At 36.8% G+C, this 27,901-nt stretch overlaps 1 protein-coding gene and 1 pseudogene across 3 annotated transcripts in view; one reads left to right on the forward strand and one right to left on the reverse strand.

Annotated features, from left to right (window-relative positions):
• Positions 1–27,901, reverse strand: part of SRBD1 (S1 RNA binding domain 1) — a 199,079-nt gene that overhangs the window by 14,786 nt on the left and 156,392 nt on the right. Inside the window, exons 17-19 of one of the 2 annotated variants that reach the window (XM_082746976.1) lie at positions 14,420–14,526; positions 12,731–12,907; positions 9,245–9,424 (exon numbers count right to left, since the gene is read on the reverse strand). In XM_082746976.1, coding sequence (XP_082603102.1) covers positions 9,245–9,424; positions 12,731–12,907; positions 14,420–14,526 — 464 coding nt within the window. Of the gene's footprint in view, positions 1–9,244; positions 9,428–12,730; positions 12,908–14,419; positions 14,527–27,901 lie in introns of both variants that reach the window. The other variant, XM_082746975.1, reaches the window with a different exon arrangement.
• LOC309872608 (eukaryotic translation initiation factor 1 pseudogene) lies at positions 16,474–17,785 on the forward strand (annotated as a pseudogene). Its single transcript has one exon. The product of its transcript is annotated as a eukaryotic translation initiation factor 1 pseudogene (transcript).

The raw sequence follows: 27,901 nt of genomic DNA on the forward strand, positions 1-27,901 counted from the left end.
CGAGAGTGCAGATACTGCCCTGTACAGCTACTGATACAAAGTATTCTTGGAACACAACTGCTTAATCCATGTCACAGTCCTGCTATACAGGCTACTAACCACTCACAGAAACTAGTCTTTTCAGTGCCTCCATAATGGCCAAAATGGAAATAACAATTAAATCCTAGTAATGCTTTATCAAAGCGAGTGCTGGCATTTTTCAAGTTAAATCAAGAATATAACAACCTTCAAGCTTAACTATCCTAAGTGAACCAAATTCTAAATGCAGGATATTCTTTGGGACAATGCCAGGCCTCACTGTGACATGTGCAAACCTGCATTACCTGCAGCACAACACACTACCTCCTAGCACCTTAGTCAAGAGAAAGGAAAAAATCACATACTTGTCTTTGACTCTCTGGATCAACCAAAATGGAATACATAGGCATGGGGGAGCAGCAACCCTTAAACTGGTTGTTTCTGGACTTCATTCTGCTGATAATATAGCATCAATTTTCCTCATAGCCCATATCATCCTACATAATGAAATCACTCACACATGAGGACATTGTGACAATTTCTAAATGATAACAGAAAATGTAAGTAATCCTCTTTCATGTTCTATCTCTGTTTTCTAGTCTGTAAAGTCTGGACACACATGTTCTGGGAAGACATAGAATTCAGTTTGGGGAGGTCTGAAAATGTCTTCAATCCCCAAGGGATTCTGAAGTACTTATTCAACTTGTTGAATGGGAAACAGCAGAAAGGACAATCTAGATGTTCTACCAACAATTCTGCTTATGCAACTGCATTGATCTCAGCCTGGTTAGACTAAAGAAAAAAATACCTAGATTGAAATTAAGCTAGACATTTCATTTTGTGCTAAAATAGGATAAAACTTACAAATAACCATAACACAGGGCAATAATTAGTAAGTGGCCTTTGTGAAGCACAGAAGTTGTATACAGAACTCATTTCCAGATGGGGTATCTTTGTAAGATTTCATGCAGGAGGTGACATTTAGGCTAGGTCTTTGAGAAGATTTTAACCAGTAGAAACAGGAAAAGAGATGTTTAAAGGGTCAGAAACAGGAAAATATGGTTCAGGTCAGGTTTGGGGAATAGTCAATAGTCCAATAAAAACAACAAACATTCATTGAGTATCTCATTATTGCCAGGCATATTAGAAACATCATCTACTTGACCTTACAGCAATCTTTTGAGGCTGGTATATTACTATTCCCAATTTTAAGGTAAACTGAGTCTCAGATGCATAAAGTAAATTACCTAAAATAATTCAGCTGATAGAACCAATATATGAACCAGATCTATGGCACTCTAAATCTTAAGCTCTTAACTAACTCCAAAGCCTGATCTTTTAACTAGTCACAATTTAAAAAACTAGTTTGGAGCCAGATTTAAATTTAATCACAATAATCTTTCAGATTAAGGATATCATACCCTTAAAGATGGTATGTTAGCACAGAAAAGTAATAAGTTGTGTTATCTGTGCTTCCTAAGAGGAAAAAAAAAAAGAGTATCAGAATATGTTAGATTTGACTGTTATTCTCTATCATCACATGGCTGAAATCAGACTCTTCCTTTCCTCTGGAGAAAACATTACCTCCTCCATTAAAGGAAACTTTGCCTATTTATTTTATTAAGGGATCTGTAGGAAATGAATTCTTCACATAGAGTGTGTAGAATTTTATGCTGTTCTGCTGCAGATGTATTTCCTGAATATTGCATTAAAAGAATTTCCTTCTGTTGTTTTTCAGAATAAGGGCATGTGCATTTCAAATGAAGCAACTTGATAGTGACTACATTTGGTATCTTCTCATTTTAGAAGAGGAACTGGGTATAGGGCAGGAGTATCATATTCATCCTAGAGATGTACCCACCACTGCCAGCAGATATTTTTAAGTGAGAGAGGGTAAGGAATAATGCAAGGCTTTTAGGAAATGTCAATGAAAACAACATACAGAATCCATATTTCAGGAGATTTGAGTGGAACATGGGATTAAGAAACCTACTATTGCTACAGATAGATTTTCCTTCAGTAATCCTTTGAAGCCATTCTGTTCCAAATCTTTTACTTGATTACTGCCTACTTCTCTGAAAAATTCAAAGCTACCCTAAAAGCCCCTTCCTTAGATGTCTTAATATCTTTACTCATCTTGCCCCAAACTTCCCTAAGCTATTCCTCCATCCCTTGATTCTGTTTCTCTCCCCACCCTTGCTCCTCATAGGTTGCTATTAAGGACTCTTGACCTTGGCATTCTTTTGGTCTTTCTGCGTCCTACTTGCCTCACCTCTAAATGTAGCAGGTGAGAGTGAGGAGTGAAAGCTAAATGAACAAGGTCTTTTAGCTTTATAATGTTATGAATGTCTCTAGTATCTTTCATGTCTCTACTACTTCCTCCTCTGATTTTGGCCACAGAGGTATTTATTATTGCTATGGTCTCCACATTCTGTGCTTCTTCTAAGCTAAAAGCAACAACCACCCTTTATCTTCCTGGACTTCCATCACATGGCTCCTTCTTTTCACTACCAAAGTTCTCAGAAGAATTATCAGCCTCTAATTCTTATTGCTTGCTTTCCTTGTCTCTTACAGATTGGCTTCTATTTCTGCCACTCTTTTGAAATTACTCTCAGTTAATGACCCCCTGAGTGTCAATGCATCTTTTAACCACTTACCCATTCTGCCATATTTGACACCATCAACTTACTGGCCTTCTTTCATGACTTTTGTTTTCATATTCTATTTTTTCTCACGTCTCTTCCTCCTCTGGCCCTCTAAATGTAAGTATCTTCAAGTTTTTGACCTTAGCCACATCTCCTCTTGTTATACATGCTTCCTTGGATGAGTGCATCCACTCACATGACTCCTTATTTCTCGCCTCCCACTGATAAGTCCAATCCTATATATCAACATGTTTAGACCAGGCCTCCCTCCTTAGTCCTAGGTCTGCCTTTCCTTTTGCCTGCAAGAGATGTTCTCATGAACATTTTAGCAACTCAAACTTCATGTATCTAAAACTGAAACCTGTATCCTCTTTTCTCCCTCCCTTCGTAACTCCCTCTTCTCCCATCATGCTCACCAGCCCTCCACAAAAACAACAAATGAATAGAAAGGCTTGGTCTTCCTCTCTTGTCTCATAATGAATGGTTAATGGAACTACTGTTTTTCACTAACTGAGGCCAGTATTGAAAGAATTATTCATTCATATATTCACTAAACATATACCTTCACAGTGCCTGCTGTGTTCCAGGTACTCTTCTGCAACCTTGGGATACATTTGAAGATCCCTGCTCTCAGGGAGACTGACAAGATACAACCAGCTTACTATAATACATAGGTTGTAAAGTTTGATAAAGATAGTTAAGTGCTGAGGGAAAAAGAGAAAGAGCAGAGAGAGTAACGGGGATCAGAATTACCAGGCTTATAGGTAAGGGCGTGCAAATTTCAGTAGGTTAGGCAGTGTAGACCTTGCTGACAAGGTGACACCTGAGCAGTCTTGAGGAGGTAAAGGAGGTAAAGGAGCTGGCTGAGCAGATATCTGCAGGGAAAGTGTTCCAGGAAGGGGGACCAGACAGTGTAAAGATCCTAATATGGGAGCAGGCTTGGCATGTTCACAGATGTTCAAGGAAGCCAGCATGGCTAGAGTAGAATGAAAAAGGGAGGGAAAAACAGGAGATCAGGTCAAAAGGGCATTGGAAGCTCTTACCAGGATTTGGTCTCAATTCTGAGTGAAACTGGAAGTGATAGCAGGGTTTTATGCTGAAGGAGGACAACACCTGATTTATATGTTAAAAGGATCTAGTTGTCTGTTATGCTAAGAACAGACTATCTGGCTGGGCAGTGGTAGGCGCAGGGAGACCTGTCAGACTAATTGCAGTAGTCATGATCCAGGCAGAGATGATGGTGACTGAGACTAAGAGGAATGCACAAGAGTTGAGAAGTGGGTATATTATAAAAGGGTATATTTTAAAAGGACATTCAATACAGTTCACTAAAGATTGGATGAAGGGTGTAAAAGATACTTACTGGCTATGAATGGCAAAAATAACACGAATACTAGAGACACTGGAGGATGAAGTAGAAACTCACTGTTAATGGAGGGAAGAGGGAAAAGAAAAGTTGAAAAACTAAACTTTGGTTTCTCCTGTGGTGACTTCTTCCCATCCATGGCTTTGAGGACCTGCATAAGCACAAGACTCTCCAATTTATATCCTTAGCCCAGTCACTCTTCCAAACTCCAGACTCATGTACCCAACGGCCTACTTGATGGCTCAAACCTAACAGGCCTTCAGCTCGACTCCAGGTCTCTCCCCCAAACCTTGCTACAAGCATAGCCTTCCTCATCTCAGATGATGGCAGTTCATCCTTTCAGTTTCTCAGTCTAAACGCCGTAAGTCATTCTTGCCCTTTCTTGACGACCCCATTGGGAAATGATGCCTCTGTCATTTGTGTTTCATGAAGGGCACCGACTACTGATTTCTATTACGGTTTTTTGAAAGTAATAGTTTCAGCCTACTTTGGTAGATTCTTTGAGAGCATGAAGTGCCTCTATTCATTTTTATATTCTTCAGGCCCTACCACAGTGTTCTATATATTCTAAGTAATAAATATAACCATTAACTATAAAATTTACAGAGTAAAAATCAAAACCATAAAGAATAGGAAAGACTGGGGCGCCTGGGTGGCTCAGTGGGTTAAGCCGCTGCCTTCGGCTCAGGTCATGATCCCAGGGTCCTGGGATCGAGCCCCGCATGGGGCTCTCTGCTCAGCAGGGAGCCTGCTTCCTCTCTCTCTCTCTCTGCATGCCTCTCTGCCTGTTTGTAATCTCTCTTAAAAAAAAAAAAAAAAAAAAGAATAGGAAAGAAGTATGGGAAATACTGAGTTGACCTCAGAGATTAGTTATCATAACAGAAGACTAATTTGCATAAAAACAAAAATAGGTGTACTTCATAAAAACTAAATATTCATATTTCGAAAACAAAATAGCATTACAGGGAGATAAAAAAGGTAAACAAGTGAGAAAAAATTCCAGCTCACACAACAAAGCACTTTTTTTTATTTTTTTATTTTTTTTTTTAAAGATTTTATTTATTTATTTGACAGAGAGAGATCACAAGCAGGCAGAGAGGCAGGCAGAGAGGAGGAAGCAGGCTCCCTGCTGAGCAGAGAGCCCGATGCGGGACTCGATCCCAGGACTCCGAGATCATGACCTGAGCCGAAGGCAGCGGCTTAACCCACTGAGCCACCCAGGCGCCCCCAACAAAGCACTTTAATAGTTAATAGAGAATCCTTACATGTAAATAAAACTGGTAAAATAAAACTTCAAAAAAGTAATAAAAATAGTTTAAAAAGGTAGACTTTTTAAAGAACACTAAATAACTAACTAAATAACTTAAAAAATATGCCTTCAATTTTCTAAAATAGTATGTGAGGGAGAATACCATAAATACAAAAATATAAAAACTTAATGGCTTCACATCTTGGTGTATTTCTGAGAGTGACATTATGGTAGGGGAGCATGAAAACCATCACATTCCTACTGGTTTTCTGATGTAATTAAAAGTGAACTTAACTGTAATCAGACTTCCTTTTATAGAACTGAGGTCAGACTAATGATGACCTAATCATAACCTTAATGAGCTTTACTTCCCCAGGAAGACACTTGTGTAAGACTGTATGAAATGAACTACCTATCTTGAGTGATATTGATGATGCCCATACTGAGTATGCTTTAAAGCCAGAAATGACTATCACAGCTCCAAGATAGATAATGGGAATGGTAAGTTTAATTAGATAAACTACTAGTTCTGTTGCCAGATTTAAAGGTTGGGAGTTGAACTTCATATAGACAAAATTTCCCATGAAATTGTCCATAAGCACCCTCTTTCTAAGAGACAAGGCTGCTCCAAAAGGAAAGCACAGAGAAGGGTGAAGTTATTGTAGGGCTTTTATGCCGCAAACACAGAAAGTGGCCTATGTAAAAATGGGCAGAAAAGTCCTGCTTAACAGGAGAAATTAAAGATCGCTCAAGCTCCAACACAGCTGGTGGTAATTATGAATTAGTATGTTACTTCACAATGTAGATCAAGAGCCACAAAAACTCTCAAACCCTTTGGCAGAGTAACTCCTCTTCTAGGAATCCACCATAAGGAACCACTACTAGTAATGCTATTAATAAATTACAGTTCAATCATGTGATGGCGTATTATTCAGCTTTTTAAAAAGAGATATGCAGAGGGGCGCCTGGGTGGCTCAGTGGGTTAAGCTGCTGCCTTCGGCTCAGGTCATGATCTCAGGGTCCTGGGATCGAGTCCCGCATCGGGCTCTCTGCTCAGCAGGGAGCCTGCTTCCCTCCCTCTCTCTCTGTCTGCCTCTCCATCTACTTGTGATTTCTCTCTGTCAAATAAATAAATAAAATCTTAAAAAAAAAAGAGATATGCAAAAATAAAAAATTTGTGCCTACATTAGAGAGTAAGTTGAAAAATTTATGAACTATATTAGAATCATATCATGAAAGCAAACAAAATGTACACTAAAAAAGACATTGAAAAAAAGGACACTGATTTGCATGTAACAAAATGCTGATTTAGTACCCAAGGAGATGTCAGTTTTTTTAAGAAGTGTATAAAATCTCTTACATGTGCAGCACATATTCATCTTCTTAAATAACTAACACTAAAAATATAATTACTATAATACGAGACCGTAATTTTTTTATATTAAAAGAATGAGAATCATGTGCTAAGACTGAGAAGAGCACAAGGATGCCCACTTTCACCACTCTTCAAAACAGTACTGAAGGTCCTAGACATTGCAATGAATGAGAAAAAGAAATAAAAAGCATTAAGATTAAAAAAAGAAGAAGTAAAGCTTTCATCTATTTGCTGATAACTTGTTTATACAGGAAAACTTAAAGAATCTACAAACACTAGAACTAGTTAGTGAACTTAGCAAGGCTGCAAGATACAAGGTTATTATGCAAAATAAATTGTATTTTTATATATTAGAAACAAATTTTTTAAAATTCCATTTATAATAGTGTTGAAAAATATAAAATACATTTAATAAGAGATATACAACTCCGTACAGTGGAAATTCTGAAATACTTCTGAGAGAAATGAAGGACTAAAATAAGCGAAAAGATAGAAGTTCATGGTCAAAGACTCAATAGATATTATGAAGACATCTGCTGCTTCTACAATCACTTACAGACTCAATGTAATCCCAATCATAACTCCACCAGGTTTTGTTTTTTAATGAAAATTGATAAGCTCTAAAATGCATAGGAAAATGCAAATCATCTAGAATAGAGCAATACTTTTTAGTATTTAGAAACAGAGTTGGAAGACTTACACTGTTTCAAACTTAGTGTAAGGCTACAGTAATCAAGACAGTATGAAATTGATAAACAGATGAAACAGAGCCAGAAATGGACCCACATAGAGTCCCTTGATTTTCAACCATCTCCAGAGCAATGGATGGAGAAAAAAAAAAAAAAAAAAAGTTGTGTTGTTTTTTAACATGGTGTCAAAAATAAGTAAATGTTCATAATGGAAAAAGAAAATGAACTTTGGCCCCCTACTTCAAATCATACATGAAATGTAGCCTCACATGTAACACAGACCTTTGTAAAAGCTGATAGCATCAAGCTTTTGGGAAAAAACACTAAAAAATATATTCACGATTTGAGGTAGGCAAAAGTTTCTTAGCACAGGGAAAACAATAACTATAAAAGGAAAATATTGATAAAGTAGACACTGTCAAAATTCAAAACTTCTGCTCCTGAAAAGACACCAAATGAGAAAATAAAGAAGTAAAGAACAACTTGGGACAAAATATTTGTGAAACATACACTGACAAAAAACTAGTACCCAGAATACATTAAAAAAAAAATGCCCACAACCCAATAATAAAAAGGTAAACAACTCAATGGCTAAATGATATGAACAGAATTCATAAAAGAGGGTATATCAATGGCCAATAAGTCCATTTCTGCACCACAGAAATGCAAATTAAAGCCACAAAGAGATACTACCACAGATACACAAGAATGGCTAAAGTTAAAAAGACTAACATCAAATAATGGTGAAGATGTGAAGTAACCAGAACTCATATATTGTTGGTGAACAATATATTGTTGGTGTAAAATAGTATCACTATATTGGAGTGAAGTCTAGAAATTTATAAGAAAACTAAAACATTCACCTACCTTATGACCCAGCAAATCCTCTCCTAAGTATTTTTCCAAGAAAAATGAAAGCAAATGTCAACAACAAAAACCGTACAAGAATGTTCATAGCAGCTTTATTCATAAAAGGCAAAAATTGGAAAGAGTATAAAGGTAGTTCACTAAGGAGAATAAATTGTGGTATATTCATGCAATGAAATATTAGCCAATAAAAAGAAACAAGCTACTTATACTTGTTACAATATGGATAAAAATCTCTACACTTTATGCTAAAAGAAGTCTTACACAAGAGTACAACTGTATGGTATCATTCATATGAAGTCCTGGAAGAGGCAAACTGCTTTTGGCATAAAAAATTAGAACACACGGTTAGCTGTAGGAGGCTGGGGCAGTAATCATCTAGGCTGAGGCACAGGGGAAGTTAAAATATTCACTATTTTTAAACCCACTGTCATTTAACTCACTAAAAGTCTTAAAATATTTAGTGATGTAGCAAGATACTGTTTTTGAACTAATCAAAAAGTTTTTAATTAAATGTGGTATTAAATTTTTTTAATGCCTTACATTAAATGTTTCCTTGTACGCAAAAAACCTCCCCCATGTCATTTTGTGTAATGTATGCTCATTAAAAGTACATCATTTCTTAGAGTCTAATAACTGTGCAAAGCAATATTTCTTAAGAAATCTGAGAGTCGGCTGTTTACTTTCAAAAGGGCTTTATCTTTAGATAAGCACAAGCTTTAAGCCAGGTGCTAGTCATTTGTGTCTCGTTAATTTCCAAAACAAACAGAGGAGAGTGCCATGCAATTTCCATTACACACACTTCACCATTAATACCAGGGTTTATTAGCTTGACACTGCTCCAGGAATAATGGTTTCATTCCTCACTGAAATAAAATAATGTGTCACATAACTCAGCAATGCGGAACTTCTGAAAAATGTTGTCATGTTAAACATGGTCATATTTTTTAAGTTTCCATTGTGCCAAAACAAAGGCCATTTGCTGTAGGGAACTCACTCTGGGCATGAAGAATTCTCACGTGGCCTCAGACTTACCTCATCGCTATGTCATACGATTCCGGGTGAATACAAGTTTGGTCCAAAGGATTTGGCTTCAGCACAACATTTACTGCAGTTTTGCACTTCTTCTTGCCCTGTTTCTCATCTGTGACCTCAACACCTGCTGAAGATGTCACAGCAACTCCCTGAACTTGACCAGCAGATTCAGCTTGCTGACTACTGTAAACATGTAAAGAGGCAAGGAGTGGGAAGGGAGGGAAGGTTGGGAAGAAAAGAAATCTTTAAAATGTGCTTATTTCTCTGCCATACAACTATACACAAACAGCACCCACATTCTGACCATTCGCCTCATAGAAATTATCATGTATTTATTTAAACACTGTTAATAGCGTTTCTTGTTACTTAAAGCCAAAAACATTCCTAAATGATTCAGCTGGTATAACTGGCATTCTAGGAGAGAAGAGAGAAAAACGAGGGGACGTAAATTAAATAAAAAGAAAAAGGAGAAGGAGAAAGAGAAGACGATTTCCCAGAACTGAAGAGAATTACAAGTTCTTAAATTAAAAGAACCTACTGAGTACAAAATAGGATGAATGGAAAAAGACTAAGGTTAGACACACTGTGGGACAACATTAGAATATGATTTAAGACTTAAGAGAAAAATATAAAACAGATTACCTCAAAAAGAACTAGAATCAGACTGGCATAAGATTTCTCATTGTTAAACATAGATGCCAGAACACAGTGAACAGGTATCTTAAACGTTCTGAGAGAAAATGATTTTGAATCTAGAATCATATACCTCACCAAACTAGCATTCAAATAGGAGAGGAAAATTAAAATCATTTTCAGACATGGAAGACTAAAGTACAACCCATATAATATACCCTCTCTGAAAAGAATTTCTTAAGGATATACTCCAGCAAAAACAAGTTCAAGAAAAGTGATAATGTGGGCTAAAAGAAACAGTGATGAGCCTGGAAATGATAAAAACTTATTACTGACTCATTAATTATGGAAATATATATAAAGGACAGTCTGAAACTAAAATTAATATCCCAGGTCATCTCCTCATGGATAGAGTTGAAGGGCAGAAGGCTGGGACAAGGCCTACAGTGCTGATCTTCTCCAGGACAGAGACACCTATTAACTACAGAGGCCACTCTAAATGACACTTAAGGATAATCACCAGAAAAAGACATACAATTTGAAATCACGAAGGGGAGATAAAAATGAGGTGGGAAAACTTGTTAGCTGAGAAATGTAACAAACAGCATAAAAGGAAATCAGAAAGCATGATGATGATTAAATATATAATAGATAAAAGATTAAGTCTAAAACCTATCAATAAATGTAATAAATGTGAAGGCACAAATATAAAATTGAACAAAACCATGAAATCCACTTGTCTATAAGAGTCATATAAAAAATTAAATGTCATAGAAAGTTTGAAAATTAAAAAAATACCAAGCATACTGAAAAGGCAAATGTAGCAACACTGCTTAAAAACAAAACAGATTTCAAAGCAAAAAACACTCAATGAGATAGCAGTAGTCCATTCTGAGTAAAGGTATGATCTATCAAGAAGATGTAACAGTCATGAATTTTCAAGTACTTCGTTATCAGTTGAAAAAACATAAGGCTTTAAAAAGAACCCAAATGTTCATCAATAGGGCACTGATTACACTAGGTTAAGGTCCATCCATAAAATAATTATTATGCAAACACTATATATAATGACATATACCTATATGTAATATGTGAAAAGAAATCTGAGATATAATACTGAAACAAATAAAGTAAGTTCCCAATAGTTGGATAGCACAATCCCTTCTGTATGCATTTTTAAATAATAAACATCCAAGTTGATCTAAGTGTCAATTTACTTTCAGAAAGCCATATATAAGAAACTATTTGGAATGAGAGGTTGAGGTGCCCTTTACTTTTTATTTTATTCTTTTTTATACTGTGTGAATTTTCTAATCAAGTAGTCAAAAAACATAAACTAAGAAACATGGAATTTTTTATACTCAATTGTTTTTCATTTCTGGCATCCAGGTTTTCTTGTCTACTTAGTAAAGGCCTTCTCCCCTCCAATGTTCTGCAAAATTTATCCATGTTTTCTGCTGGTACTTTTATAGTTTCACTTCTTCTATTTAAGTCTATAATTCATTGGGGTTTTATTTAGGTATAAGATATGAAGCGGAAGTAGAGCTTCCCCTATGCATATCAAATTCCTGCCAGGTGCCATAAGGTTACTTGTTGGATAGTTAATTTTCCTCACTGTTTGAAACTTTTCCATTATCATAAACTAAATTCTGTCTATGTTTTGGTGAATTTCAGACTCTATTTTCTTCCATTTCTACATCAAAACTAAATGGTAATTTTATATTATTATTATCATCTAGCAGGGCTGGTTTCTCTTATTAGTCTTTTGCACAATAAATATTATTTTTTCTTATTACCTTTATTATAATTTTGTCAAAAAAAAATATGAATGAAACAGTCCCAAAGCAAATACAAAAAAAACTATTCTTTCTAGATGCTTGAGTGGCTCAGTTGTTTAAGCAGCCAACTCCTGATTTTGGCTTAGGTCATGATCTTAGGGTCCTGGGACTGAGCTCTGCATCAGGCTCTGCACTCAGAGGGGAGTCTGCTTGAGATTCTCTCTCTCTCTCTCCCTCTCATTCTCTCTCCCCCTCTGCCCTTCCCTCTTCTCACTCTCTCTCTCTCTCACATAAGTAAATAAATCATAAACAAACAAACAAACAAACAAAAACCCACACTACTCTTTCATGATGTTAAATGCTAAGAAGTTTACCCAAGTTCTTTGGTTTTGTGCTACCAGGATTAGAAATGAGAGCAAGAACTCAGTTCTTAATCTACACAAGTGATAATTATCCTTTGGTCAGTTTTCAGGGAGGAGGGATTGAGGAGGCCCAACTACACTTAGGGAAACAGCTGTCAATACAAAGCAGCCACTGCGAAGTCCTCTCATCTTGCACAAATCCTTCCCACGTGGGATGCTCCAGTCACACAGTTTCATTTCCTGAATACACCACATTTGGTCATGCTTGGGACCCTGCACTTGTACTGTACACTCTGCCTACGATGCTTTCCTTCCATTCCCCCTGTGACGAGCTCCTTCATGTCATTCAAAATTTGGCTCAAATAACGTTTCAGTGAATAACTTATGTAAAGCGTAATAAACTCATACTGTTCCCCAAGCCAGTGTCACATCTTTCTGTTTTAATTTGTATAATTTACGACATCTGCAACTATTTATTTTACTAGTTTATTTATTGTTGGTCTCACATACTAAAATTTAACTTCATGAGAGCAGGGAATTTGTTGATTTGTTCACTGCTGGATTCCCAGTGCCTAACAAAGATCAGAGAATCAACACATGTTGAAGGAAGGAATGAACAGGCGGACACCTAGGACTGAGGACAGTGAGTAGGAGGGGCAACAGTAAGAGAGGAGATTGATAACAGAATCCAGAGCAGACAGTTTACTAATCACCTGCAAAATGTTCGAATATAATCCTGGTTGATTCTGATGAAGCCAGCACACTGTTGGAAAGATTTTGGACCCAGACCTTTCACTTTCTTCAGCTGTTCTCGATTGATGAAGGGCCCATTTTTCTCTCGCCATTCAATAATATTTTTGGCTCGGTTGGCATTGAGTCCTGCAATGTGCCTAGAAAAAATAAATAAAACGAGTAATGTGGCAGACACAACAGTTCCAATAGTATTCAAAGGAAAGACCTCACTTGAAAAGCCAATGATATAAAACATCTACATTACAAAAAACAATTGCAATTACATACTGTCATGTGGCTCTAAGTTGTTAACCAAAAGGGAGTTAAATAATAGAGACAAAGGGGGACAGAGTTGTCCAAGGGAGACAAGGACAAGAGGGTTCAGAATAATGATAAAACAGTAGATGTCATAAAGATGCTGGTATACTAGTTAACACTGGTACAAGAAAAAGAACTGCTCCTGACAGTTCTATACTATTCACATTCCTTCTACTTCTGAATCAAGTAATAATTATGCCTATTCTTTCATTTACAAAGTGAGTTAGCAGCAAAAGTTACAATTGCTACAGCTGCATTTTACTACCCTATTTTTTTTTTTTTTAAATCAGCCTGTTCTCATTAACGTAAAGACTTGAACTACAGAAAAGTACTTCTCCATGAAGGTCATGGTTAGTATAAAAATATAAAAATTGTATTATTAGGAAGTGTGCTTGGTGTCAATTAAAAAAACTACAATTTAGGAGATTTTTTAATTCTATTATTGAATTCCATACGTGAAATTATGGAATGTTGGTAGCTGTGGTAGAAAAGCAACACCTTAAAATGTAAAAGGTAGGGGCGCCTAGGTGGCTCAGTGGGTTAAAGCCTCTGTCTTCGGCTCAAGTCATGATCTCAGGGTCCTGGGATCCAGCCCCCCCCCCCCCCAATAGGGCTCTCTGCTCAGCAGGGAGCCTGCTTCCTCCTCTCTCTCTGCCTGCCTCTCTGCCTACTTGTCAAGTCTGTCTGTCAAATAAATAAATAAAATTAAAAAAAAATGTAAGGGGTATTTTCTGCTATACTAGTTTCAAAGCTGAAGAGTCCAGATCTTTTTACATAGTTCCAGAATTTCATGCTGCCTCAGCAGACTTGTGTAATAAGTGCAAACCTTATGAATGAAGAAAGCAGCTCTTCTATAACCACAGTAAAACAGGACTGAGTATATAAGACGTGATTATAGTATGATAAGGATTTTGATATGTGACTTGCAGAATCAAGGTAAAAATACGGTAACTACACCTTGAACCCTCAGAATTTATCTTTTGGTTTCTGCCAGCTTTGACAGAAGTGTGCATAAGACTGAACTAGTGAAAAAAATCTACTCTCATGTGGTGGGAAACAGCTCTTTTCCATGTTAACCTTATTTAAATTCTATTAGCAACACTAACGCACTCAATGGTTACCATATGTTCTTCACTTTAGATTTGTAGTATTAAAAATGATAATGTGAATTGTTACAATTCTTTTCTTAAATGATGTCTTCCCCTCAAACTGATTAGCTCAAGCAAGGTATGAACTCAAAGATTTTTTGTACTTGACAACTTTACACACGTGTCTCCTTATTTTAGCTAAATTTGAACTGAACAGTTAAACATAAGGTTCTATCATCTTCAGCCACAGAGCCCTTGTCTCACCTTAACAAAACTTCTGAACAGATGTTAATATCCACTCCCACAAAGCTGACACATTCTTCTACAACACTGTCCAGTGTTGCCTTGAGTAAAGTCTGAGATACATCGTGCTATAAAAAGATAAAGATCAAATGTCAACCCATAATGAAGGACATGTAGTTTTTGGACTATTTCATTACATACCTATATTACTGGTACCTGGCTGAGACACAGCATGGTAAATTTTTTCATTTATTCTTAAACGTATAGTTAGTATGTACTTGAGCTGAACTTAGGCAATCTGTTTTCTTACTCTCTAAATCACTCACACACCTAACTTCAATACAACAGCACCAGTAATTTTTACTTTCCTAGAACTCTACCAGAGCAGTGGTTCTCAAACCTTAGCTTGCCCTCAGAATCACCTGTAGGGTTTAAAACACAGGCTGCCAGGCGCCATATCCAGAATTTCAGACTCAGTAGGTCCAGTGTGTGTGGACGTGGGCGGCGGAGTATAGGAAAGGCTGAGAATTTGCATTCTAATGACCTCTCAGGTGCTGCTGGTTCCAGGAGCACACTTTGAGACATACTGGTCTCCAAGTTTCACACAGTGCCTGGCAGTGTTATCTTCACTTACATGTGTATATTATCCCTTAGTTCTTCTTAAGAGGAGATAGAGTAAATTATAGTAGGAAGCAATACACCACTATACAATAAGTCTGACAGTAAACCAAATGTTTCATCACATTAAAGATACTATTACTTACAAGATGCACTGTTTTATGTGCCCCTGCTATTAAATCATGACACAATGCTTTAATTACTTGAAATTCTAATTTTTAAATATTGAAAGAATTCTTTTAGACTTACTTAGAAAGTTCTTAAATCATCTATCATGCAGAGATAAAAAGGAAATTATAAACAATCTAAACTGGTTAAGGTATTCCTAAAACTTCTTCAAATTCAGCATTCACTCTTCTGGTCTACTTTTTTTACTCAGAGTCTTCAATGTCCAAGTTTTTCATTCAGTTTTGTCCTTAATGTTCTTAAGGTCCTAGGCAACAAAGCACTTCCTGGAAGAGTAATATTCTATAGTCTCTGAGATTTTCTTTAAAGCTTCCGATGCTCATTCTATAAACTTTGATAGTGGTTCTATCTTAATCTTAACAGAAAGTATGAACAGAAGAGATTTTGGACAACAACAAAACTATTCTCTCTTTAAAGGTCCTTAAATATTTTATTGTTCACCAGTTTGTTGACTAAAACAGTGAAGGGTTTGCAGTTCAGTCATGACTCCAAGATTAACAATCAAGTCCACACAGAAACTACACCATGATTTGCCATAGGGTCAACAGCAACTCTAAGATACCATTAATTGTTAAGAAGAATCCTGATTTCAGAGATGTTAAAAATGTAGGAAAATGTGCATCTTAGAATTTATAAAAAACAGTGTTTGAAAGTAAATATTTATTGGCTGAGAAGTATCTCAAAATATACTTAGTGTTATTCATAATTCTAAAATTAAAGGTTCTCTAGTTGCTGTGAAACTACAACTATCTAGTTGTTGTGAACCCAGAAGTGAAACCGTGGGTCAGCATCCGTCTCCATTTGTCTCAAGAAAACAAGGTTAAATTTGATAACCTTAAACTCCCAGGAAGGCCATAAAGAAAATAGGGTCCCTAGGTGTTATGATTATGTTATTATCTTTTTAAAAATTAATTATTTTTATTAACATATAATGTATTATTTGCCCCAGGGGTACAGGTCTGTGAATTGGTAGGCTTACACACTTCATAGCACTCACCATATCACATACCCTCTCCAATGTCCATAACCCAACCACCCTCTTGTTATTTTCTTTTAATAAGAGTAAAAGTTTGCTTCCGAAAGACTGAAGGGTTCAGAAGCATTTTTGTATTTCAAAGATAACTTGGTTGGTTGTCTAGGCCACAGGTAAAAACCAAAGACATAATTTTAAAAATCTTAAAAAGCAAACATAATCATGAAAAGGATCATAAAGAAAAACCCAAGACCTTGCTGAGAATCTGATTACTTTCTCTTAAAAAGATTTTACTGGCCCCAGTCACTGAGCCGCCGCCGAGGACTCAGCAGCCTCCCCCTTGAGCCCCCTCGCTTCCCGACGCTCCGTCCCCCCCCCCCCCCCCCGCCCGCCTTCTGCAGGCCGTTTCCACCGAGGAAAAGGAATCGTATCGTATGTCCGCTATCCAGAACCTCCACTCTTTCGACCCCTTTGCTGATGCAAGTAAGGGTGATGATCTGCTTCCTGCTGGCACTGAGGATTATATCCATATAAGAATTCAACAGAGAAACGGCAGGAAGACCCTTACTACTGTCCAAGGGATCGCTGATGATTACGATAAAAAGAAACTAGTGAAGGCGTTTAAGAAGAAATTTGCCTGCAATGGTACTATAATTGAGCATCCAGAATATGGAGAAGTAATTCAGCTACAGGGTGACCAGCGCAAGAACATATGCCAGTTCCTGGTGGAGATTGGACTGGCTAAGGACGACCAGCTGAAGGTTCATGGGTTTTAAGTGCTTTTGGCTCACTGAAGCTTAAGTGAGGATTTCCTTGCAATGAGTAGAATTTCCCTTCTGTCCCTTGTCACAAGTTTAAAAACCTCACAGCTTGTATAATGTAACCATTTGGGGTCTGCTTTTAACTTGGACTAGTGTAACTCCTTCATGCAATAAACTGAAAAGAGCCATGCTGTCTAGTCTTGAAGTCCCTCATTTAAACAGAGGTCAAGCAGTAGGCGCCTGGCAGTGTCTGGCCTGAAACCAAGCAGTAACGTGAGGTTTCGGTCCAGCACAGAGCCCCAAGATCACAGACGGCTATGTCTGGCCGGAAGCTCCTCGGCTCTCCCTCTTCAGAGTTCCCTGCCCTAAGAGAATGTCACTACCTGAACAGTCCACAGTGAAGCTGAGAGGACAGGATGGGGTAAGACGGCAACCGCAGCTGTGCTGCTACAGGGAGTCACCAGTAGTCAAAGCTCGATCCCTGGTGTCTCCAACCTGACCAGGTGGGCAGAGCTTAGGGCAGCCACCTTCCCTCTAGTGAAGCGTCCTAGGACATTTGACTTGCCACCAGGTCTTTTTGACCAGACATATCCTAGCTAATGGATGTCCAAACACCAGAATGTGAGGCCAACCTTCTATCTGAGTTAAACTTTTGACAAGGGAACAAACTTCAAATTGATGTGTCAGTCACGTAGCTAGCTGTAGAGCTTGCAACTTACTAGCGACAGCTGCCCAATGCCATGTGAAGTAACAGACTGGTTTTTGGTTTATTTCTTCCTTCAGTTTTAATGTTATGTAATGTATTTAACCCCTTATTTAAATAAAACTTGTTTTCAGAAAAAAAAAAAAGATTTTACTATAAGCATGGAGCCTGACATGGGGGCTGATCTCACAACCCTGAGATGAGACTTGGGCCAAAACTAAAAGTTGGTTACTCAACCACCTGTGTCATCCAGATGCCCCGAGAGCCTGATTTCTTTTGAGCCACAACATTTAAGAAGCTGGATAGTCTTTTTTTGGTGTAAGCAGTTGAGAAGCAGCAAAATGAAAAGGGTGCTTTTAAAAATTAGCGGGAAGGAGATGGTAGACAACGAAGTAGCAAACACAATGAGAAAGACAAGAAAAATACCTGAGGAAAGAGACAGAACTGTGAACAAATAGGAAAAACTAAAAGTAATAGTTGGGAGCCATTAGAATGAAGACAAATAACTTCACATACGTCAAATCACACCAGATGCTTGGGACAGTTAAGTAAGTAGTAAGCAGTCCCTGTAGCTGGACAGTATTGATTGCCTGTCCTTACCTCTAGCCTCCAGCCCTCTTTTCCTCCTTCCAACAGAAACCTGACTATGTTTCATGCATCTACCCCACCTCTGGAAGGCCATAGGATTTTAGAAGGCTGGCCCCACTCTAGCAGATAATAGTAACAGTAAAATCAGTGGTTTTCAAACTGAGAGTTCTGACCAATTAGAGGGTCATAAAGTTAATACAGTGGCTTGCCACCAGCATAAAAAAGTCACAAAAGAAATAGACCACATCAAGTATGTTGCACATATTCTCAACGTGGAATCAACAGTGCAATAAATAACACAGCCAACTGAGAGTATCATGTGAGAGGAATACACAAATTGGCCAGGAACTTGTGTTTTGTTCATGGAAATCTTATTGGATCTTCTGATAAACGAAGGTCACTGACTGATGTAGAGGTTAAAGAGTAACTTCACCGATATATGAAGCAAAGCATCAAAAAAAAAACAAGTACGAGAAGTTTATCATCAATGTCAAAGCTCTCATTCTTACAACCAACTTTAGTTACAAACTTTGTGTCTTTTTCAGAAAGGATGTTATTGATTGTAATATTAGCATAAGTTGACCTTAAGAATCATTATAAACTTCAGGGCACCTGAGTGGCTCACTTAGTTGAGTGTCTGACTCTTGATTTTGAGTCAGGTCATGATCTCAGGATCAAGAGATCAAACCTCGTATTGGGCTCTGCACTTAGGGAAGAGTCTGCTTTATAGTCTCTCTCTCCCTCTCCCTCTGTCCCTCCCATCCTGCTCTCTCTCTAATAAATAAATAAATGTTAAAAAAAAAATCACTGTAAACTTTGAAGAATAATGAAGCAAGCTCCTTACCAGATTTGGAAGTGTTAACAGTGACAAAAAGGAGAGAAAGTGCTAACTCTATTCAGTTTGACTTAAGGCAAATAATTTCAAATTAAAAAAAAAAAACTGTAAGACTTTAAAATAAAATTAATTTTAAAATGATTTACAAATACAAAAAACAATAAATATGTTCAACCCCAGATGTACTGTTGATAATAATATTCTTGTAGAAGACAGTATAAAAACTGCAAAATTAAAAATCAAACAAAAACATTTGAAGCATCCCTACCAAAATGGCTAAAATGCAAAAGACAGAAAATACCAAGTATTGGTAAGGATGTGAAGCAACTGGAATGCTCAAAATATCAACATGATAACCGTATTTTAGGTCAGATATTTGAAGCAAGAGAAGGCAGTTTTAGGACATTTATTTTGTATAGTTCAACTATAACTTCAATAAAACTGAATCATATGTATTTATACAATGTAAAAATGCATTCTTGTTCAATACAAACTGCAAAGGAATAAAAAATGGACAATTCTTAGAAACAGAGTAACTGCCAAAAATGGGCTCAAGAAGATATAAAATCTGAACAGACTTCTAACAAGAGATTCAACAATAACCAAAAATCTCCCAACAAAGAAGAGTAGGACCAGATAGCTTGATGAATTCTACCACACATTTAAAAAGAACTAACACCAATCCTTCTCAAATTCTTCCAGAAAATATAAGAGAAGGTGACCCTTCCTAACTCGTTTATTGAGGCCAACATTACCCTGAGGTCAAAGCCAAACAAAGACAGCATCAGGAAAGAAAGCTATAGACAAATAAATATGCCTTGTGAAGATACATACAAATATCCTCAAAAAAATACTAGCAAACAAAAATCCTATACCATATTAGAAGAGTTAAATACCACGATAACCACGATATACATGTGATGCATTCAGTATAAGTGAACTCAAGAACCACGTACATTTTTTTTTCCAGGTGAAAAACACTTTCTTTTGGCATTTTTAAACTTAAAATTGAAGTAATCTCAAATTCAAAAAAAGTTTGCAGGGAATTTTCTTAGCTTGCTTTCAAGTAAATACTTCAGTGTATGTTTCCAAAGACAAAGAAATTGTCTTCCATACCACTGCAGAATAGTAAAAATTTATGCGGAGAAGTTGTCATCAATGTAATATTATGTAATGTAGAGCCCGTATTCAAATTTTACCAATTGTCCCAATTCTACTCTACAGCATTTTCCCCTCCCCATCCAAAATTCAACCCAGGACCACACACTGCACTTGGTTGTCTTATCTTTCTATATTCTGTGCTGGGAAGCTTCCAATATGGTTTTTTTTTTTTTTAAAATTAAAGATTTTATTTATTATTGGACAGAGAGATCACAAGGAGGCAGAGAGGCAGGCAGAGAGAGAGGAGGAAGCAGGCTCCCCGCTGAGCAGAGAGCCTGACGCGGGGCTCGATCCCAGCACCCCGGGATCACGACCCGAGCTAAAGGCAGAGGCTCAACCCACTGAGCCACCCAGGTGCCCCCCAATATGGTTCTTAATGATCCCAAGCCCTGGTATGCTGGCCCTGTATATCCTATCTCCTTGAATATAAAATTCACTCAGGAGTCTTGTCTGTATGAGTTGTTACTAAAATTATTTTACCATTCACAGTGACCTACTAATGTGAAAAAGTATTTTCAGTTTTGACTCAATCAAAATTTAAAAGAATAGGCTCAACAGTGTACCATAAATGCTCATAGTCTTCATGTATTCTAGACTGGAACAGATTCATGAAACCTGTAACTATACAGGTTAAATCTAATTTTTTTAATCTAACTAAATCTAATTTTTTTTGTATTTGAAGGTTAAAAATACATTTAATTATAAATAAAATAGTATTTAACTTTGTCATGTATATGGGTATTATTTTGAGAAGTCTTTATTTTGAATTATATTTAATTATGAAAGACATATACAAATACACAAAGATATGGGTGATGGTTGTCTTAGTCAGTATAAAATGTATTTCCTACTGTGTATCATGATCAAAAGGTATGAAAAATAATGGCCTAAGCCAATCATGGTGGTCCCATTCCATGAATTCAATGATGGCAAATGAAATACAAGGGTAAATCTGCTAGGGACTTTAGAAAAAAGCCTTCCTTACTGAGAGGTTAAAAGAGTAACCTAAATATAGACCCCTGTGAAGAGCTGGATCTTTTCTTCTTCTCATTCAAATATGACTACTGAAGCCAGGGTAAGCACTGTATCAGTGACCAGGCCAGGCCTGAGGACAAAGCTGACTCACTGAAGATGGCAGGTGGCACACATGACCACAATGTATTTCTTCGTAATACTCTTGAGATTTTGTATTAGTCAGTTCTGAACTCACCCCTCCTCTGACCTCCCTGTCATGAAATGTCCTTACTATTCAATAATACATTTGCTTATTGTTCAAGCCACTTGAGTTGGGACTGCTGATGTTTTTTCTAACTGCAGTTGTTATTTTATCAAGTGACTCAAGGTGTAGTGGGAAGACCAAGACAATAAAAACAACCAACAATAACCTTACTACCAAAAATCCTTGAAATTTTACTGTCAGGCATTGTTATAAGGCTTTTCATATTATCTAATTTAATCCTTACAATAACTGTACAAGATGTGTATATAATATAATGTCACATCTTCACATATAAGAATTTATTCTAAGGGAATGGAAAGATATGTGCAAAGGTATGACGTGTGTGTGTGTGTACATGTGCAATCTAAAAATATACCGAGGGGACTGATACAAATAAATATGAAACAGTCACCATGTGAACTATTATTATGAAGTCATTAAAATGTATTAGTTAGGAGAGCTATTTTACCAAAATGCCCTGCAAGATAAATGGTCCCAGATAACCTATGGAGTTCAAATATTTTTTAATTCTTCTAGCAGACAGACTTATATAAGAAAAAGGAAATTTTTTAAAGAATTTATTTATTTAGTTGAGAGAGAGAGAGAGAGGGAGGGAGGGAGAGAGCATAAGTAGGTAGAGCGGCAGGCAGAGGGAGAGGGAGAAGCAGACTCCCCAGTGAGTAGGGAGCCCAACACTGGGCTTGATCTCTGGACGTGGAGATCATGACCTGAGCCAAAGGCAGACGCTTAACTGACTAAGCCACTCAGGCATCCCTGTAAGAAAAATTTCTGCAAGAACAGTTGTGATCTATAATTCTGAATTTTGCCTACATTTCCCCCCAACTTTTTGCTTAGGAAAGTACTAAAGAGTTAAAATCACTTTCTAAAAGTACAAATTTCCTCCTCTACCTTTAGGGGAGGAAATAATGAACAAATTTCTATGTTGTCCCCATTCTAATGTTTTTGGCATTCAAGTAGAGACACTGATTTTGTCACTCCGAAAACATTTTCTAAGCAACTGTCACATACCAGCCAGGCACTGTGCTAGCTGTGTTGGGTGTTGAGAGAATGGGAAAAAGCATATGAAGCTCATGTCTTTAAGAAGCCCAGTTTACATCTGCTGAAAGCTGAGATGGCATGCACCGCCCTCCCGGCAGTTGTGAGTAGAAGAGGCAAGAGGACCCCAGGTCTGACTGTACTAATTGTCAAGGACTTAATGCCAGAAAAATGAAATGCTCCATTTTTTAAAAAGTTAGATAACTCTGAATTTTTGGACAAGTTATCTGAATTGTATAAACAGTCTGTTTCAAATTCAAAGAAATATTGCTTGGACCATTACATTTTTACCTAAAATTTATGAGATTTTAAAAAAAGGAATATAAGCACTCATTCATGCTAGTCAGCTTTTTTGAGGTCAGAATCCACATTTTTATTACTACTCTACCACAAACTTCTGAAGAATTGCTGATTCAAACTGCTCTCTTTTCTTTCTTTTTTTTTTTTTGTCCCAAAGCACTAAAATTATCTCACAACTATTTTTAAAAAGTCCTTCCAGATGAAACCTTGCCTGTGGACTATATCTACAGCAATGAAACTGCACATTGCATATTCCATATTAAATTTTAAATTTATTCCTAAGTGGTTTCCCATGAAATAGTCTTGAGTATTTTCTTTAGAAATTATCATTCACTCATGGCTCTTCCTGTCATTTACTACTGTGAAAATACAAAATGCAGTTAGAATTAAAGACACAAAAAAGTTCTACAGGGAAAGTCTAGCCAATTTCAAATAATGCAAGTTGATTTCCCTATCTTGCATCTACTCTTCTTTGACATGTGACAGTTTAAGAGACATCTAGGGGAGTGTGTGTTAGATGACCCATGAAAGAGAACTGATAGAAGAATGGAAACATTTCAGAAAACAGAAATGAAGTTTTTAAAAAGTTTAAAGTTTATTACAACCCCCTCCCCCCAAAAAAACACTCCTTACAAGATTCAAACTGATCTGATAGAAAATTAACTGATTGCCGGAATAAAATTCAACACTAAAAGAACACAACAAAATTTGTAATCAACAACATCACAATGTCCATTATACATTAAAAAATAACTAGGCATACAAAAAAGCAGGTAAATATGTCCCATAACAGAATGGGGGTGGAAAATCATCAATAAATAGAAACCAACCTAGGATAAACCCTATTTTCTTGTCTGAAAATAGCAGACAAGAACTTTCATGCAGCCCCAAGATGTAAAGGAAAGATGGTCATAAATGAACAGATTGGAAACAGCAGAAGATAAATGGAAACTATAATAAATAACCAAATGGAAATTCCAGACCTGAGAACATAGTATCTGAAATGAAAAATTTACTCAATAGGTTTAACAGCAGACTGGAGATGAGCAGGAAAAAAGGATCAGTGAGTATGAAGAGAGATCAACAGAAATCATCCTGTCTGAACAACAGAGATAAAATAGAGTCGGGGGAAGCAAAGCCTTCATGACCTATGTGAAAGTATCAATACATCTCAATAATCCTTAGCCAGCAGAGCAGCATTACAAAAAGATGTTAAAGGGAATTTTTTAGGCTAAGGAAAATTGATACTAGATGGTAAATATAAATATATAACTGAGTATGTTCTAATTTAACATAAAAGACATATGACCACTTAAAGCAAAAATTATAGCATACTTTGGGATGTCTACATATGAAAACAATAACACAAAGAATGAAAGGTGTAATATTAACTCTAAGTAGGCTCTGAAAAGAATATAAATAATAATCACTACAGTAACCACTAAAAACAAAAACAAAACAGAAACAAACCACAAAACAAAACAAAACAAAAAAAAAAAACTCAAGAAGTACAGGTGAAAAGTCTGTAAAAGAATTAAAATAGAAAACTAAAAATTAATTGATTTTCTTTTAAAATGAGGCAGAAAAGGAAGAAGGCTAGAAAACAGAAGAGACATATAAAATACAAATAGCAAAACTGTAAACTTTAATTCAACCATATGAATACACTAAATGTTAATGAAGTAAATGCTTCTATTAAAAGGCAAAGATTGTCAATCAAGATATAATTTATGTTGTCCACGAGAGACACACAGTAAATATAAAAAAACAAAAAGGCTGGAAGTAAAAGGATAGAAAAAAATACCATTTAAAAATTAGGACTACAAAGATTAGAGTGGCTATATTAATATTATACAAGAAAGACTTCAACACAAAATGCTTATTACCTAATTACAGAGCTTCAAAATACTTGGAGCAATTCAACTGCTAAGTGTTTATCTAAGGGATAATTTTAAGTATGTTCTCCAAACCTTGTACAAGATGTTCATAGCGGTTTTATTCATTAATAGTAATAAACAAAACAAAACAAATAGTAAACAAAACAAAACAAAAACCAAAAAAACTAGGAATAGCTCAGGTGTCCATTAATAAGAGAATGTATTAAAAATGTGGTAAGTTCACATTATGGAATACTACTCTGCAACAAAACGGACAAACTACCAATACACGCGAAAACATGGTTGAATTTCACAGATGTTACTCTAACTGGAAGAACTGGGTGCAATGGACTACACACTGTTATGATTCCACTTATGTTAAATTCTAGAACAGACAAAAGTAATGTGTGGCAAAAACATCTGGGTGTGTGGGAAGAGACAGGAATAAATCTTCTGGGATGACTGAAATGTTCTACATCTTGATATATGTGGGGTGCACATATGTCAAAACTTATTGTACTGTATCACTTTGTCCTTTTCTATATAAGGATTAAATCCAAAAAGAAAAGAGAACTGTAAATAAATAAAAATCCAACCTAAGTTTTTGAATCATTAAGTTGGGAACAGTGATGCCTTTAACTACAAATCTGTCTCAGGAGTCACAGCTCTGGAGCAGGTGGCAGGGATACAAAATATAGACTACTCCTGATTTTTTGTTCCTTGGAATTTGATGGTAGATGTTCTCCCCAGATTTCTCACCTCCTGAACCTAAAAGAGAATTCTTTTTTTGTACAAAGTAATTTGCAAATTCAGAATCATTGTCAGCACAGCTCCAGTAGACCACATTGGAGCTTAATGACAAATGCATGTAGTTAGATGGCACAAACTTGCTAGTTAGCTGTGTATCAGTTCTCATTCCATAATTATTAATATAAAATACTGATCCTGCCTTAAAGAGCTTCCCATGATGATTAGCACTTAAACATAATACATAACATCTTTATGAATTATAAAGCTAAAAAATGAGTCTTTGTTATCATCCTAGTCCAGTGTTAAAATTTTAATCTAGTCTGGCGTTCATTTTGTCTTCTGGTAGGTGCTCTTATGTCCCCTAGTGGATACAGGTCGATATAGTAGAGGAAAGATAAGGGCAAACTGGCTAAGTAAAGGTCCATAAATCCTAAATGCCTGCCTTGCCCACATGCTTTTCCAAACCAATGCCTCATACTACCCAATTTACCATAAAAAAAGAAAAACATTAACACATCTGAACTGGACCACACCTATCTGCCCCATGTGGGGTCACATATAAGGCCTGGGCTAAAACATAATCCTGGTTTATGACATATGCACCAACAAATGCATACCAATTAGCTAGACGTTTTGACCTGACATAATACAAAGAAATCGGCATTTCTACCATAAATCTCTATTTTTAAAGATTTATAGTTTAGTCATAAAAGCAGACTTTAGAAAAATTTGGGGTGCAAAGATTTAGCCATAAGAGAGAAATTTCCCTTCTAATAAATTAAAACCATACATAGAAAATCTGATCTGAAACTCGTGTGTGTGTGTGTGTGTGTGTGTGTGTGTGTGTGTATGTGTGTGTATTAGAGAAAAAGAAACATCTCTGTGCACAGAAATTTTGACCACCTACCATTTAAATTTTAAAATTGTTAGGGGGGAACAGGAGTTAGGGATAAAAGGGGGGCATAATGCAAAATAATAAAAAAGTTCTTTTTCTTCCCCAAATTGTAGAAACTAGGTTTCTTGTCAATATTTCCAGTAATAAGCTCTAAGATACATTTGTCTCCCAAGATTCACATACATAGACTCATATGTGGCCAGACGTCTAGTCATATATGAATTGGCTTTCAGTCCCTTAATACTATGGACAGTAAAATTTTCCCAGTTAGACCCAAGGCTACCACCACCAGCACAGGATCCGCATTCATGTATTTCCACAGGGGTGAAGCATTAATATGGTAAGGCAAGGTTTCTTTTTGTTTGCATGTCCCCTATCTCTGTATGACTATGGTTAAGGAGCCCAGGAGTTCCAAATGATCTGAAACAACTGCTCCACACCCAGCCTTCTGAAGTGGGAGTAAAGATAGACCTCCCTAACTTCATCCTCCACACCACTTTTATCCCCATTTCCCATTTTATTTTTTAAAGATTTATTTATTTATTTATTTGACAAACGGAGATCACAAGTAGGCAGAGAAGCAGGCAAAGAGAGAGGAGGAAGCAGGCTCCCCGCAGAGCAGAGAGCCTGACATGGGGCTCGATCCCGGGACTCTGGGATCATGACCTGAGGCGAAGGTAGAGACTTTAACCCACTGAGCCACCCAGGTGCCCGTCCCATTTTATTTTTATCTAGAGTATTTCTTATCATCTACTGCACACAGGTTTGGGATATGTGTGTATGTATATGTGTGTATTATATATATACATAATACACACAAAAATAGACTCAAAATGGATGAAAGACCTCAATGTGAGACAGGAATCCATCAAAATCCTTGAGAAGAACACAGGCAGCAACCTCTCTGACCTCAGCCATAGGAACTTCTTCCTAGAAACATCACCAAAGGCAAGGGCAGCGAGGACAAAAATGAACTACTGGGACTTCATCAAGATCAGAAGCTTTTGCACAGCAAAGGAAAGAGTCAACAAAACCAAAAGACAACTGACAGAATGGAAGAAGATATTTGCAAATGACTTACCAGATAAAGGGCTAGTATCTAAAATCTATAAAGAACTTATCAAACTCAATACCCAATGAAAAATAATCCAATCAAGAAATGGTCAGAAGACATGAAAGCCATTTCTGCAAAGAAGACATCCAAATGGCCAAGAGACACATGAAAAAGTGCTCTACATCATTGGGCATCAGGGAAATACCAATCAAAACCACTGTGAGACACCACCTCACACCAGTCAGAATGGCTAAAATTAACAAGTCAGGAAACAACAGATGCTGGTGAGGATGCAGAGAAAGGAGAACCCTCCTACACTATTGATGGGAAAGCAAGATGGTGTAGCCACTCCGGAAAACAGTACGGAGGTTCCTCAAAAAGTTGAAAATAGAACTACCCTACAACCCCGCAATTGTACTACTTGGTATTTACCCCAAAGATAGACTGTGGTGATCTGAAGGGGCACCTGCACCCCAATGTTTATAGCAGCAATGTCTACAATAGCCAAACTATGGAAAGAGCCTAAA

This window comes from Mustela nivalis (assembly GCF_964662115.1).
Source record: "Mustela nivalis genome assembly, chromosome: 8".
Lineage (NCBI taxonomy): Eukaryota > Metazoa > Chordata > Mammalia > Carnivora > Mustelidae > Mustela > Mustela nivalis.